Source organism: Solanum lycopersicum, chromosome 9 (assembly GCF_036512215.1).
Source record: "Solanum lycopersicum chromosome 9, SLM_r2.1".
Lineage (NCBI taxonomy): Eukaryota > Viridiplantae > Streptophyta > Magnoliopsida > Solanales > Solanaceae > Solanum > Solanum lycopersicum.
Window position 1 is genome coordinate 3,851,071 of NC_090808.1, and position 12,530 is coordinate 3,863,600.

At 33.8% G+C, this 12,530-nt stretch overlaps 2 protein-coding genes across 2 annotated transcripts; both read left to right on the forward strand.

Annotated features, from left to right (window-relative positions):
• The first annotated feature begins 609 nt into the window (after positions 1-609).
• Positions 610-2,075, forward strand: LOC101253821 (uncharacterized). Its single transcript, XM_004246464.5, has one exon. It carries the CDS (start codon positions 718-720, stop codon positions 1,915-1,917), a length of 1,200 nt encoding a protein of 399 aa, XP_004246512.1. The 5' UTR covers positions 610-717; the 3' UTR covers positions 1,918-2,075.
• Positions 2,076-6,142: 4,067 nt separating this feature from the next.
• LOC101253522 (F-box/kelch-repeat protein At1g57790-like) lies at positions 6,143-11,119 on the forward strand. The gene is made up of 3 exons (XM_004246463.5): positions 6,143-6,482; positions 8,522-9,637; positions 10,813-11,119. The coding sequence occupies exons 1-2, from the start codon at positions 6,451-6,453 to the stop codon at positions 9,618-9,620; spliced, it is 1,131 nt and encodes a 376-aa protein (XP_004246511.1). The 5' UTR covers positions 6,143-6,450; the 3' UTR covers positions 9,621-9,637; positions 10,813-11,119.
• The last annotated feature ends 1,411 nt before the right edge of the window (positions 11,120-12,530 follow it).

Below are 12,530 nucleotides of genomic sequence, written 5' to 3' on the forward strand. Positions count from 1 at the left end.
CAAAGGTTTCCATAATAACATTTTCATCCTTCGATTATTAATGGTAACATAATCATATTTCTAATAAATTAATAATATATTTGCATGTTTTTTCCCCCCGAGAAATATGCAAGTGGTGTTATCAAAGATCACACCAATCTCATAAATACACATCACGACTCACGATAATAACGTTTTCATCCCCTGATTATTAACGGTAACATAATTAAATTTCTGATAGAATATATTTTTTTTTAGAAATAACATTTTCACCCTCCGATTATTAACGGTAACATAATCATATTTCTAATAGATCAATAACATATTTGCGTATTTTTTTTTCTCGAAAAATATGAAAGTGGTGTTTTTAAAGACCATACCAATCTCATAAAATCATGTCTCGACTCACGATAATAACATTTTCATCCCCTAATTATTAACGGTAACATAATTATATTTCTGATAGTTCAATAACTTTTTTTTTCCCGAGAAATATGAAAGTGGTGTTTTTAATGAATATTAGGCAAAATTGAAGGACTTGTTACAAAAAATTTACCCCAACATGTTTTCATTCGAAATTTTCGACCGTTTGGGCCCGTTATAAGGACAGTCATAACCGTTGATGTTTTTTATTATTATTTTCCTTAAACTAAAACTTTCCCACTTTCATCTTCTTCAAAAACTCAACAAAAAATGCAAATTCTTGTCTGAAAAATTCACCCCCACCCCCCCAAATCAATGGGTTGTGTACCATCAAAACTCTTCAACAAAAAAAATTTGAGAAAAAATGGTGATGATTACCCTGACCATGTTGTTTCTTTAACTTCAAGTACTTATGGTGTGTTGAATCTTGAAAAAGATTCAAACTTTGTGCGAAACCCGCCTTTATCGATTAAGGAATGTGTTAAAGAGATCAAGAAATCACCACCCCATGAAGAATCTCATGAAGTTATTAATACTTGGGAGTTAATGGAAGATCTTGATGAAGAAGTTGTTGTAAAAAATTCCAAGATTAGTCCAAAATCTCGGGTTTTTCTTCGTGGATTTGGCGATATTGATGCTCGTAGTCCTTTGAAGTTCTTGAATCAAATGAGCTCTCCGCGTAAATTCAAGAAATTGAGTGGAAAGGAGAATCGAGGAAGGGGTAATGAAACTAATTTGGTTGATTTCAGCCCCAAAAATGTGTTGAAGGATTGTAAATTGATGCAGAGTCCATGGAAAATGCCACCAAGATTGAATTTTTCGAAGAAGGGGAGTCCGAATGAGGTGAAATGTGATAGTTTGAAGGTAGATTCTGTTTTGGTTTCGCGGAGGAGAAGGAGTTTAAGTCCGTTGTTTGATCCACAGCTCGTGGAAGCTTTCGAGAAAGAGATGTCTGCAGAAGAAGAACAGATCAAGAAAATGGTGTCTGCTACGCCAATTTCTCGAAAAGCTAGGCATTCACAAGAAGCAGAGACAATGCTTGAGTTATTTGAGAAAAAATGCCCACCAGAAGGTGAAAATGCAGTTGTAATCTATACAACTACATTGAGGGGTATTAGAAAGACATTTGAGGATTGTAATACTGCTAGGGCTATACTCGAATCGAATGATGTTCGTGTGATTGAACGTGATATATCGATGGATTCGGGGTATAAGGAAGAACTAAGAGGACTAATGGGGACAAAAGAGGTGAAAGTTCCTTTAGTGTTTGTAAAAGGGAGGTTAATTGGTGGAGCTGATGAAATGTTGAAGTTGGAAGAGGAGGGTAAATTGGGAATTTTACTCGACGGGATCCCGAGGGCAGCTGCCACGTGTGATGGCTGCGCGGGGATCCGGTTCGTGATGTGTATGGACTGCAATGGGAGTAGAAAATTGTTGGCCAAGGATGGAAAGAGTACTGTGAAATGTGGAGACTGCAATGAGAATGGTTTGATTCAGTGTCCAATTTGTTGTTAACTATGTAAGTTAACCATTTTTTATGTTTGTTTATTTTGCTTGTTTTTCGATTTTGTAGTAATCATTTGAACTATGTTTGTTGCATAACATTGTCTGTTTGATTTCAAAGTTTGTAATTTGAAATGAGAATGAATATATTGTGTGATCATTCTATCTAATTAGTAAGTATAGATATGTTGCTTGGATTCGTTCGTGAAACGATTACTTTGGAAGTACTCGATACGATCATGTATTTTGATCAATTTTACACAAATTGTTACTCTCTTTGAACAAAAGTGTTGATTGTCCAAACTCTTAGGGAACATAGTTATCGGGAGATAATAACATATACTTTATAAAATTAATCGAGGTGAACATAAGCTGACGTAACCGTTAAAAGAATGTTGTGGCATTTGGTTATGTTTGTGAATGTAGTCAATGAAACATGACTCAAAACAATCAAATTAGTCTTTTTCAATGTGCAGATTGATGTTTGTTGTTTTAAGGAATTTAATAAGATGTCAAGCATGCTCTGACTTTTTTTGCTTTTTTAGCACACAAAAAAAAACTTACTTTGTCTTTGGGTTAGATAGTGACAACTCCTTGGTTGGTATGGGAATGGTTGGGCCAAGTGGTCTATTATCTTTCAAATAGAACACCCCCCCCCCACTCCACCCCCACATAAAAATACCAACAATTCAATGTTAATAATTGCTTATTTAATTTCCTCCGTTTCATTTAATGTGACAACATTTGGCCCCGCATGAAATTTAAGAAAAAATGAAGACTTTGAAATGTTTATCAAATTGTTCTTCAAAAAAAGTAAACTCACTTTTCTCTCCACTCATAAAATATATTCGAATACTTAAGTGGGACCAATAAGGGTAAAAGAGGAATTGTACATTTAAATATTTACCATATAAGAAATTATGACTTTTCTTTTTGAAATATTGACCAATGGTGCCACATAAAATGGAACAGAGGGAGTATCATTTATCTATGTAGAAAGCTATCAAATGGTTCTGCTCAAGAACCAATAACACATGTTTTTAACACTCGCGTATATCTCTTGGACACTAAAAAAAATCGTTATTTCTTTCTTCGTCAAATTATTTCACATAAACTGAAACAATGAAAATATCATCACGAAGAATACCATGTCCTATATATACTTGGATTGCTACCAACCAAATCACCAGTATTATAATTTTATCTGTCACATAAATTGGTCCCAAAGATTCTTGGAGTTTAATTTAATAAAAAAAAAACTATCATATTCACTAACTAGTGGATAGTGACCACACTGATATTAATGTATTAAATGATGAAATCCCTTAATGGGCTTTATTGAGCAAGAAGTAGTCAAATGGATCTCTTTACATTGATGTAATATGGGCTAACATCAAGTTCAGCCCATGGATGTATTTTAGGCCCTTAATTGTGGGCCTTTTTTACATACACCAAATACTTTGAAAAATTCTAAATTCTTATTTGTGATTCTGAAATGTCAAACTCACGACGAAACAATAAATATAAATTACCACGTACAAATTCGAAGACGAAAAAATAAAGAAAATTATACGAAAGAGAGAAGATGCATCTTTATACTTGAAAACGGACCAATTTTACCTCTATATTTTTGCACGTACATTTGGCGACAAAAACTCATATTTAAACATTAGGCTAACAAGGAGAGTCAATTCATTTAAAAAGTATAACGAAGAATAAATATAAATATTTTTTAAAATCGTAATTTTTTTTTTATATAAAATCCAACAAGTACAATTTATTTTAAGTAAAATGAGTCCTATTAGTTTAAACTCAACCATTTAATATCAAAATTTTATCCAAATAAACAGCAAACGTTAGATAGCATTAAGTTGGCAAACTTGTAAGTACACAAAATCCAATTTAGTTTCCAATTTGAGAATTTCCTAACAAAGAGAATCATTAATTAATTTTTTAAAAGCCAACTGATTTTATTAATTTAATTATAAAGAGTATTACTATTATTTTAGAGCCGTCAATATGGGTTAGGTCCGGTTGGTTGACTTGGCCTATTTCGAGATTAATAAGGTTGAACTAAGATTTTTGGAGTACATTTAAGAAAAGAGCTTTTTAGCCCGACCTGAATAAGTCTGCTGATTTGTGGGGCTTGAGAAATATTGATAGGGTCAGCCTGTTGGCGAATAAAAATTAATCAAAATGTATAATATAATGTCAAAATTTAAAATTAAAGAGAGTCCAAAGTCAAAACAATTAGGTTAATATATCTATTTAGATATTTATACTTTTACTTGAAAAAAAACTTCATAAATATTATAAAGACAAATTTGATTAACAAGTAGTAATTAACTTAATATTGTTTTGTTAATATTTATAATAATATTTTTTAAATTATAATTTATAATTTAATTTAATAATTATAAAAAAAGTAAACTGACCCGGTAAGTCCGTAGCCCACGTACTTGTGGGTTGAGCTAACTATTTTATGACCCACATCATTCATAAAAAATGGGCTAACTCGACCTGACTCAAAAAATATCAAAACATGTATAAGTTAACTCGAACGGGATAAGCTAGCCCATATTAATCGTTCTATTTCAAATCAACAATGTACGAAGTATTAGATAACAACATATATTCCATTTTGGGGAAAAAAATTATATGTACACTAAATCCATTTTCAAAACTTTTATCCTAAAATGAACCAACCACTGTTAGGTTTAACTAAGTTAATTATAAAATGAATGACTAATTTTAGAATCCAAAGTAAAATGAATTTAAGGTTAACTATTACTACTACTTTTTTTTTATATATAAAAAAAAGAATGATATTAATTTTTTAAAAATCAGTAATGTAATAATCCACTTATAGAAAACTTTTAATTAATCCATTTTAGATTCCATTTAAGAATTTTCTAAAAAAGGTGGTCATGTACACTGAATCTAATTAGTGAATAATCAGAAACAACATAATTATTAATTATGACAAAGCACAATAATCCTTTTTTCTTATGTGACAATGTCCTAATTAGCTCAGTGTTAAAATCACTCTAAACACAACAACAACAATAACAATAATAATAATAATAATAATAATAATAATAATAATAATAATAATAATAATATTGTAAAAAGCAGTTAATTACAATTATCTTTTATATTATCAAGTTATGTTTATCTATTATAGGAGATAATTTGAGGAGAGTAAAATTTCACAGTTTAATGAAATTTATTAGTAATAATTATTATTTAGACCTAGTTACTACTTAATAGTTGATTTAAAAAATTCAATTATTATTTTATGTTAGCTTAAAATTAAAATTATAAATAAGGTTATATGGTCGGTCGGGTACTGTTAACTTTACCGCCATTCTTGTAACTGTCACCTGTAATCCGCGCAGGTGTGTCCGCACCCCCCCCCCCCCCCCCCCCGAGTGAACAAGAAAGAAAGGATTTCTCGGAGCAACCCCCAGGTTGCTGACCCAGGAGTCAACTTTCCCGTATGAACATTAATTTTATGTTAGCTTGAAATTAAAATTATAAATAAAGTTATATGGTCGGTCTTTGATACTCGACTCTCGAGTATCAAAGCCGACCCAAGGTGATCTCATAATTCAACAAGATCTAGATGACGAAGTCCGTCTTTTTGAGAGATCTACATATAAGTAGTACCTAATAATTAACTATTGTGATTGCATAATTTTTATTTTTTTGTGTTTTAAACTTAATTATTTAAAAGAAAAACAATTTGTTCATACATTGGATTAATGAATTTGTATCTACGGAATATCTATAAACAATTAATTTCATATTCATTTATCACTTTACGTCAACTTAAGCTCATTTTACAAACTCATAAACTTCCGCACTTGAATTCTCCTCTGAATTATATCCAGCAAGATATTATGATCGGTCTTTGATGCTCAGCTGTCGCATTCATCTTGTAGTTTTCACGAGAATCGAGATGATAAGGTCAGTTTTTTTGGAGAGATATACTTATAATTACTTAACAACAAACGTTGTTCGAGTTTTGAACGTAAACTATTCCAAAATAAATAAGAAAAGGCACCTTTTTTGTTCATACATTGGATTTGTATCCCCAAAATATCTATAAATAGTAATTTTTTAATTCATTTATTTTACGTTAACTTAAGTTCATTTCATAAATTCATAAACCTTTACGGTTGAACTCTTTTCTAAATCATATCAAACAAGAAACTATGATCGGTCTTTGATGCTCGACTGTCAGTAACGTCTTGTAGTTCTCACAGAAGTCGAGATGATGAGGTCGAATCATGATTTTTTTCGATTAAAAAAATGAGAGAAGAAGATACCCTTTGAAACTACACGTGTGGTGGTAACTCTCACGTACTGATATCAGTTGACAACAGTCTTTGCCAGTTGCCAGTTGCCATTTTCTCTAACTTTATATATAAATCCTCTTTTGCCTTATTTTTCTCCTTTCTGTCTTCGCACACTGAAAAAAAAAAACATATACTGCTTTGCTTTAACTTAGATAGAAACGCCCAAAGCTGAGTTCTTGCAGCCATGGCTGGAAGAAAAAGAAGAAAAATGAAGTCGTAAGTCCTCTAAAGATTGAAACTTTATGAATCTTTATGTGTGTTTTCAAGTTTTTTTTGGGTGTTTTGAGTTTAATTTGAGTGTAAAGACTTGAATTTTAATGAATTCTATATGGGTTTTTGATTTTGTTTATGTTTGATGTTTTTTGTTGTGTGGATCCAGCTTTGATTTCACTGTTTGAGTTGAAAGGTGTGGTCTTTTTACAAGTGATTGAGTTTTAAAGAATTCACAAACACCCCCACCCACCCCAAACCCCACACCCAAAGTTTTAAAAGAGGCGGAAGAGAAATTGAGTTGAAATGAAATGAGTGGATTTAATTTATGTGATGGTTTTTTTTGGGTTTTGTTGTGTTTGAGGTGAATTTTGACAATTTTGGTGGATGCCCAAATTAGGGGTTTTATGTATATCACTTGATCTGTTTATCTGGGAATTTATGGATGTTTATATGTTAACCATTTTATACTTCAATTCAATCTGTTGTACTTAAAATGTTCACTTTTTGCATAAGATATCTGTGACTTTTTTAATGTTAGGGAATGGGCATATGTGATGTTGATGATGATGATTGATGACTTGTATAGCTGAATAAATGTTGCTATTGGGGACTTGTGTAATGATTTGTTGGTCTTAAGAGTTATTCTTACTCTGATCGAAACAGTTTATAACGGTTCTGTTTTCATAGCGGGAACATAACTGTTTATACATATAGTCAAGTGTTTCGGTGTTGTTCTGACAGTTAATCAGCTTAATGTATGTTGAATTTGTTGGATGATATAGGATATGTCGGCTTTGATGTTGTCCGTTGTGTGTTAGAAGTTACTCTAAAAGCAGTATGTTTCGGTGTCATTGATGAAAGCTACCTGTAACTAGTTAAGGATTTTGTTGTCTTTGATGTTTCCCTTAGCGCGGGAGAAAAAAAAAGTAGAAATGTTTTTATTTTAATGCTGTAGGTCGCTTGTAATTACCTAATTGAGGATATCTTCTTGTCGTCTTTTGAGGTTTCCCTTTGCGCGGGAGAAAAAAAAGCAGACTGTTTTGATTTTAATGCTGAAAGTCACTTGTAATTACCTGATTGGGGATATGTTTGTCGTCCTTGATGTTGTCCTTCGCGTGTGAGAAAAAAAAAAGCAGAATGTTTTGATTTTAATGCTGGAAGTCACGTGTAACCTGATTAAGGATATATGTCTTTGTCGTCTTTGATGTTGTCTGTTGCGTGCGAGAAGTTACTTAAAAACAGTATTTTTTGGATTCGGTGCGTGAAGCCACCAGTAACGGTGTCGCCTTTGATGTTGTCGTTTGCGTGCGAGAAAAAAAGCTGAATGTGTTGGATTTTAATGCTGGAAGTAACATGTAACCTGATTAAGGGTATGTCTTTGTCGTCTTTGATGTTGTTTGTTGCGTGTGAGAAGTTACTCAAAAGCGAAATTAGTTCACTGGTACGTATCTGTTTAGGATTTGTCGTCTTTCGTGTCGTCATTTGCGTGTGAGGAGTTGCACTAAAAGAAGAATGTTTTGGATTTTAATGCGGAAAGCCAACTGTAGCTATTTTTTATAATTGTGTATATTATTTTGCTAAGGCTCTTAAGTGAAATGCCTCATCTGGTGTGTTTACACGCGGTGACACATTTGGATTCTATTTTTGTTTCCCTCTTCTTCCTTTTGTAGTTATTGTTTCTTTGTTTTTCATAATGCTTCGTCATACTTTCTATAGTATTCCATAATTTCTTCACTTCCATTATTTCTTTTTCAATCTGTTTTGATATGCTTTCCTTGAGCCGATTTTCTATCGGAAACAGCCTCTTTGCCTCCCAAGGTAGGGGTAAGGTCTACATACACGTTACCCTCTCTAGATCCCACTTGTGGGATTACAAGTGGAGTCACACTGGGTATGTTGTTGTTGTTGGGGCGAGAGTATAAGTGGAGGTAATGTGTACTTTATATTTTGTGGATAACCTTTACTTTAAGGGTTCGGTATCTGTTTTTACTTTTTTATTTCACTATCCATTTTGAAACTAAAGATGACTTTTATATTTCTAGATTGGCTGTGACAGCTCCAAATAATGGTGCTGCTTCAAGTGAGGAGCGTGAAGAATCTGATGAGCAAAACTCATTGTTTTGTGTGCCGGTTGATATTCTAGAACAGATTCTCAGCCGGTTAAACTTGAAGGAAAATATCCTTGCTTCTGCTGTTTGCAAGCAATGGCTTGCTGCTGCCATTTCTGTAAGAGTTGCGAATAAACCACCTTGGCTTATGTTTTTCCCGAAATTCGGTGACTTGGTTGAATTCTATGACCCTTCAGTGAGGCAAACTTATTCTGTTGAGTTACCAGAGTTACGTGGCTCAAGGCTTTGTTATGCAAAGGATGGCTGGTTGCTGCTATACAAGCCCAGAACTTTGCGTGTGTTCTTCTTCAATCCTTATACGAAGGAGGTGATCAATTTGCCAGGACTAGAATTAACATACCAGATAGTTGCTTTTTCGGCAGCCCCAACATCCCCTGACTGTATTGTTTTCACAGTTAAGCATGTCAGCCCCACTTTGGTTGCAATTAGCACATGTAAACCAGGAGCAACTGAATGGACAACTGCCAATTACCAAAACCGTTTGCCATTTGTTAGCAGCATTTGGAATAAGTTAGTTTTCTGCAATGGTCTCTTTTATTGTCTGAGTCTTACTGGCTGGTTGGGAGTCTATGATCCAGAAGAACATACTTGGCTTGTTCGTGTGGTTCCACCTCCGAGATGCCCCGAGAACTTTTTCGTCAAAAATTGGTGGAAAGGAAAATTCATGGCAGAGCACGATGGAGATATCTATGTGATATATACTTGCTCTACTGCAAACCCCGTGGTATATAAGTTGGACCAAATTAATAAAATTTGGGTGGAGATGCAAACTTTAGGTGGTTTGACTCTTTTTGCTAGTTTCCTTTCATCCCAAGCAAGGACAGACATTCTTGGTGTGATGAGAAATAGTATTTATTTCTCTAAGGTTCGTTTTTATGGAAGGCGCTGCATATCCTATTCTCTCGATAAAAACAGATACTACCCGCGAAAGCAGTGTTACGATTGGGGAGAACAAGATCCTTTTGAGAGCATTTGGATTGATGCACCGGCGGACCTTTCAGCCTTTACCTGAAAAGATTTGTGACAGAGGTACTATTCTTTTCTGTTAGATTTTTACTTCTTCTAGTCATGAGGTTGAATATAAGAATTATCTTTGCTTGACTGAAATCATAAACTGTTTATAACAGCATGCATGTCCTAGAAAGTACGTGTGTGTTACGGATATGTACTCGATCTTTAACAATGCTCGATGAAGTTGTTGATTTTAAGATTACTATGATAGCTAAGTGCATTTTTGTTGGTTACATTTCTATTTCACTAGTTGCTTTGACCCTCCAAAATTGTTGCTGCACCCGTATCGGATCCTCAATAAGTGCATAGATTTTGGAGGATCCGACACACAGCGGGAAGTACTTTTGAATAGTCTATGCAACTTGGCCTACAAGATCTCTTATCTTTTGAAGGCTGAAACTTCACATCTTACAAGTCACCTTGGGAAGTGTTTTTCTCAAGGATAAAGTGTTCCTGGCTTAACCAAATGACATCTCATTTGGCAAAGTTCATAGTTTTAAAAGTATGAAACATTTTATCATAAACCCCCCTGGTTTCTAATCGAGAAGTTCCAAGGCAAGATCATGTTTATGTTATTTAAATTGCTATAGCACTAGCCTTTAAGAGGACCCTATAGCTCTAATTGATTGTGGATCCTTCTGCTATGTCTTTCTTTCTTCCTCGACTTTGCAAATGGTAGACTATGTTTGGCATCTGTAGACTCTTAAATTAGGCAATGATAAGGACACAACAGCAGCGTGTAAGTGTGTTTGTAGTTCAGAGAAGGTATTGACATGTTGGATTGAGAGATCCAGCTGAACAGTATGGAAGATTGTGTTTCAATGACTAAGAGGCTCGGAGCTCTGTGTTACTATGTAACATCAGATCCTTCATGTGACCTGACGTGCAACGTCAAATGGATGTGGAATAAGTATGGGTACCTAGTTCAAATTCTTCAAACTATCTAGTTCTTTTTTCTGAATGCGCTTTACTGCTTTTCCTTACTAATGACATGTTTTCTTCACTGCATATTTCCTTCTTCATAACTACTTTGATTTTCTGCGTACACTCTACACTGGATATGTTGTTGTTGCATCGCAGATCGTCTTTTGGGACTACACTGGGTTTGTTGTAGTTGTCGTATGTCTTTAGTCAACTATTTCTTCATATTCAAAATTACTATATACTAACTTCTGGCTAATCATTTCTTCCAGGGCCTCAAATACAAGGTCCCTCTTCAAACGGCTTCATCGAGAGCTGCAGATGTAGTCAAGTAGCCACCTTGCTGCGGAAAAAGTGAAAGCGAACCGATGGTTCAGATGTATCAGTAAATGTTGTCAAAAGACCTGGAAGGCATGATAAAGGACAGGGTTCTAATCATGTCATCTCTCAATTTATAGTACTTTATAAGTTGTCATTAAACAATTTCCTTCAGTGTAGATAACATTTTAGGGTAATGGTGTAGTTGAATCTGTTGAAGTTTAATTTAAGCTGACTAAATAAGAGCTTTAGGTACTTCTATGCTGTGCTTCTTATTATCTTTCTGAGATTGATTGTTTATGATCTAGTTGTTTATCCCCTTCGGGGTCGTTTGGTATACGGAATGAGATAAGCAAGGATATCCTATGCGATTGGTAATCGCACCGTTTTTAGTACAAATGGTGGGATTAGCTAATATCTCAAACCAAACATGAAATTTTTACTCCTCTTCCTGTATGCATGTGTTAATTCTTACATCAGGTGATCTATGTTGCTCGAATCCGAGATGCAGTAGACATTTTATGCAGGTATTAGTTATACAGGTTTTGTTATGCAGGGTTTAGTAATGTCGGGGTTAGTTATGCGGCTAATAGTTATGTAGGTATTATTTTGTTATGCAGGGTTTAGTAATTTTGATCAACTTGATATTAATTTATCAATGGGCTACTGTTGCTGCTTCCGATTTTCAAGTACATTACAAATTTATAATATCCAATTTTATATTATGTAAAAATATTATATCAATACGTTGATAATCATATGCGTGGTTAAAATTTATAAAATTCCAACTTGTAATACTAATAAAATATTCAAATTTGGATTTCAAATGAAAACAAATAAAAAATGTAGGTATATAAAAAGAAATAGGAAACAAAAATAGTTAGGAAAACATAATATTTATGTGGAATTTGGTGTCTCCCACACCAAAAAGAGTTGTTCTACTTACCAAGGTAAGGACCATGAACTTCGAGGTGATTGGTGCTATGTTTTCTCTAATTGGTGTTTCACCGATCTAACGTAAGTTTGAAGAACGCAAGCTGAGGTTTTGCGTAGGGACCAGAAATGGTGTAGGTTTGGGTCGTGATGTCAGATCTCAGAACTAACATCATAACTCTCGTGAGGACCTCCGTATTGAGTTGGGGAACCTTCACGCATTTACATGTCATTTTTTAGAAATCACGCAAATTTCTCGATTTTGTGTGTATTAACCTATGATTCTGGTGTCCAAAGTACCCAAATTATTTTCTAAAAAAACTTTATGAGGACATCCTTACTTAGTTAATGAACATTCATATATACTCCCATTTTTTGCGTCATTTCAACATTTACAAGCTCTTTTTAGGTTATACGCAAATTCCTCAATTTTTTTGTGTATATCAGCAGATGGATCTGGTGTTCGAAAAACAAAAAAAAAATCTCAAAAATAATTATGAGGACATTTGTATTGAATTGGAGAATATTCATGTATACTCAAACCATTTTTTCGCGCTCATTTCTACATTTACGAAACTTTTTTAGAAATCACTACAAATTTCTCACTTTTTCGTGTGTATTAGCCTATGAATTTAGCGTCCGAGCTTGCAAAACTTCACTTATACTCACACCATTTTTTTCGCGCTCATTTTCTTATCTACATGCCTTTTTTCAAAATTACGCAAATTTCTCATTTTTT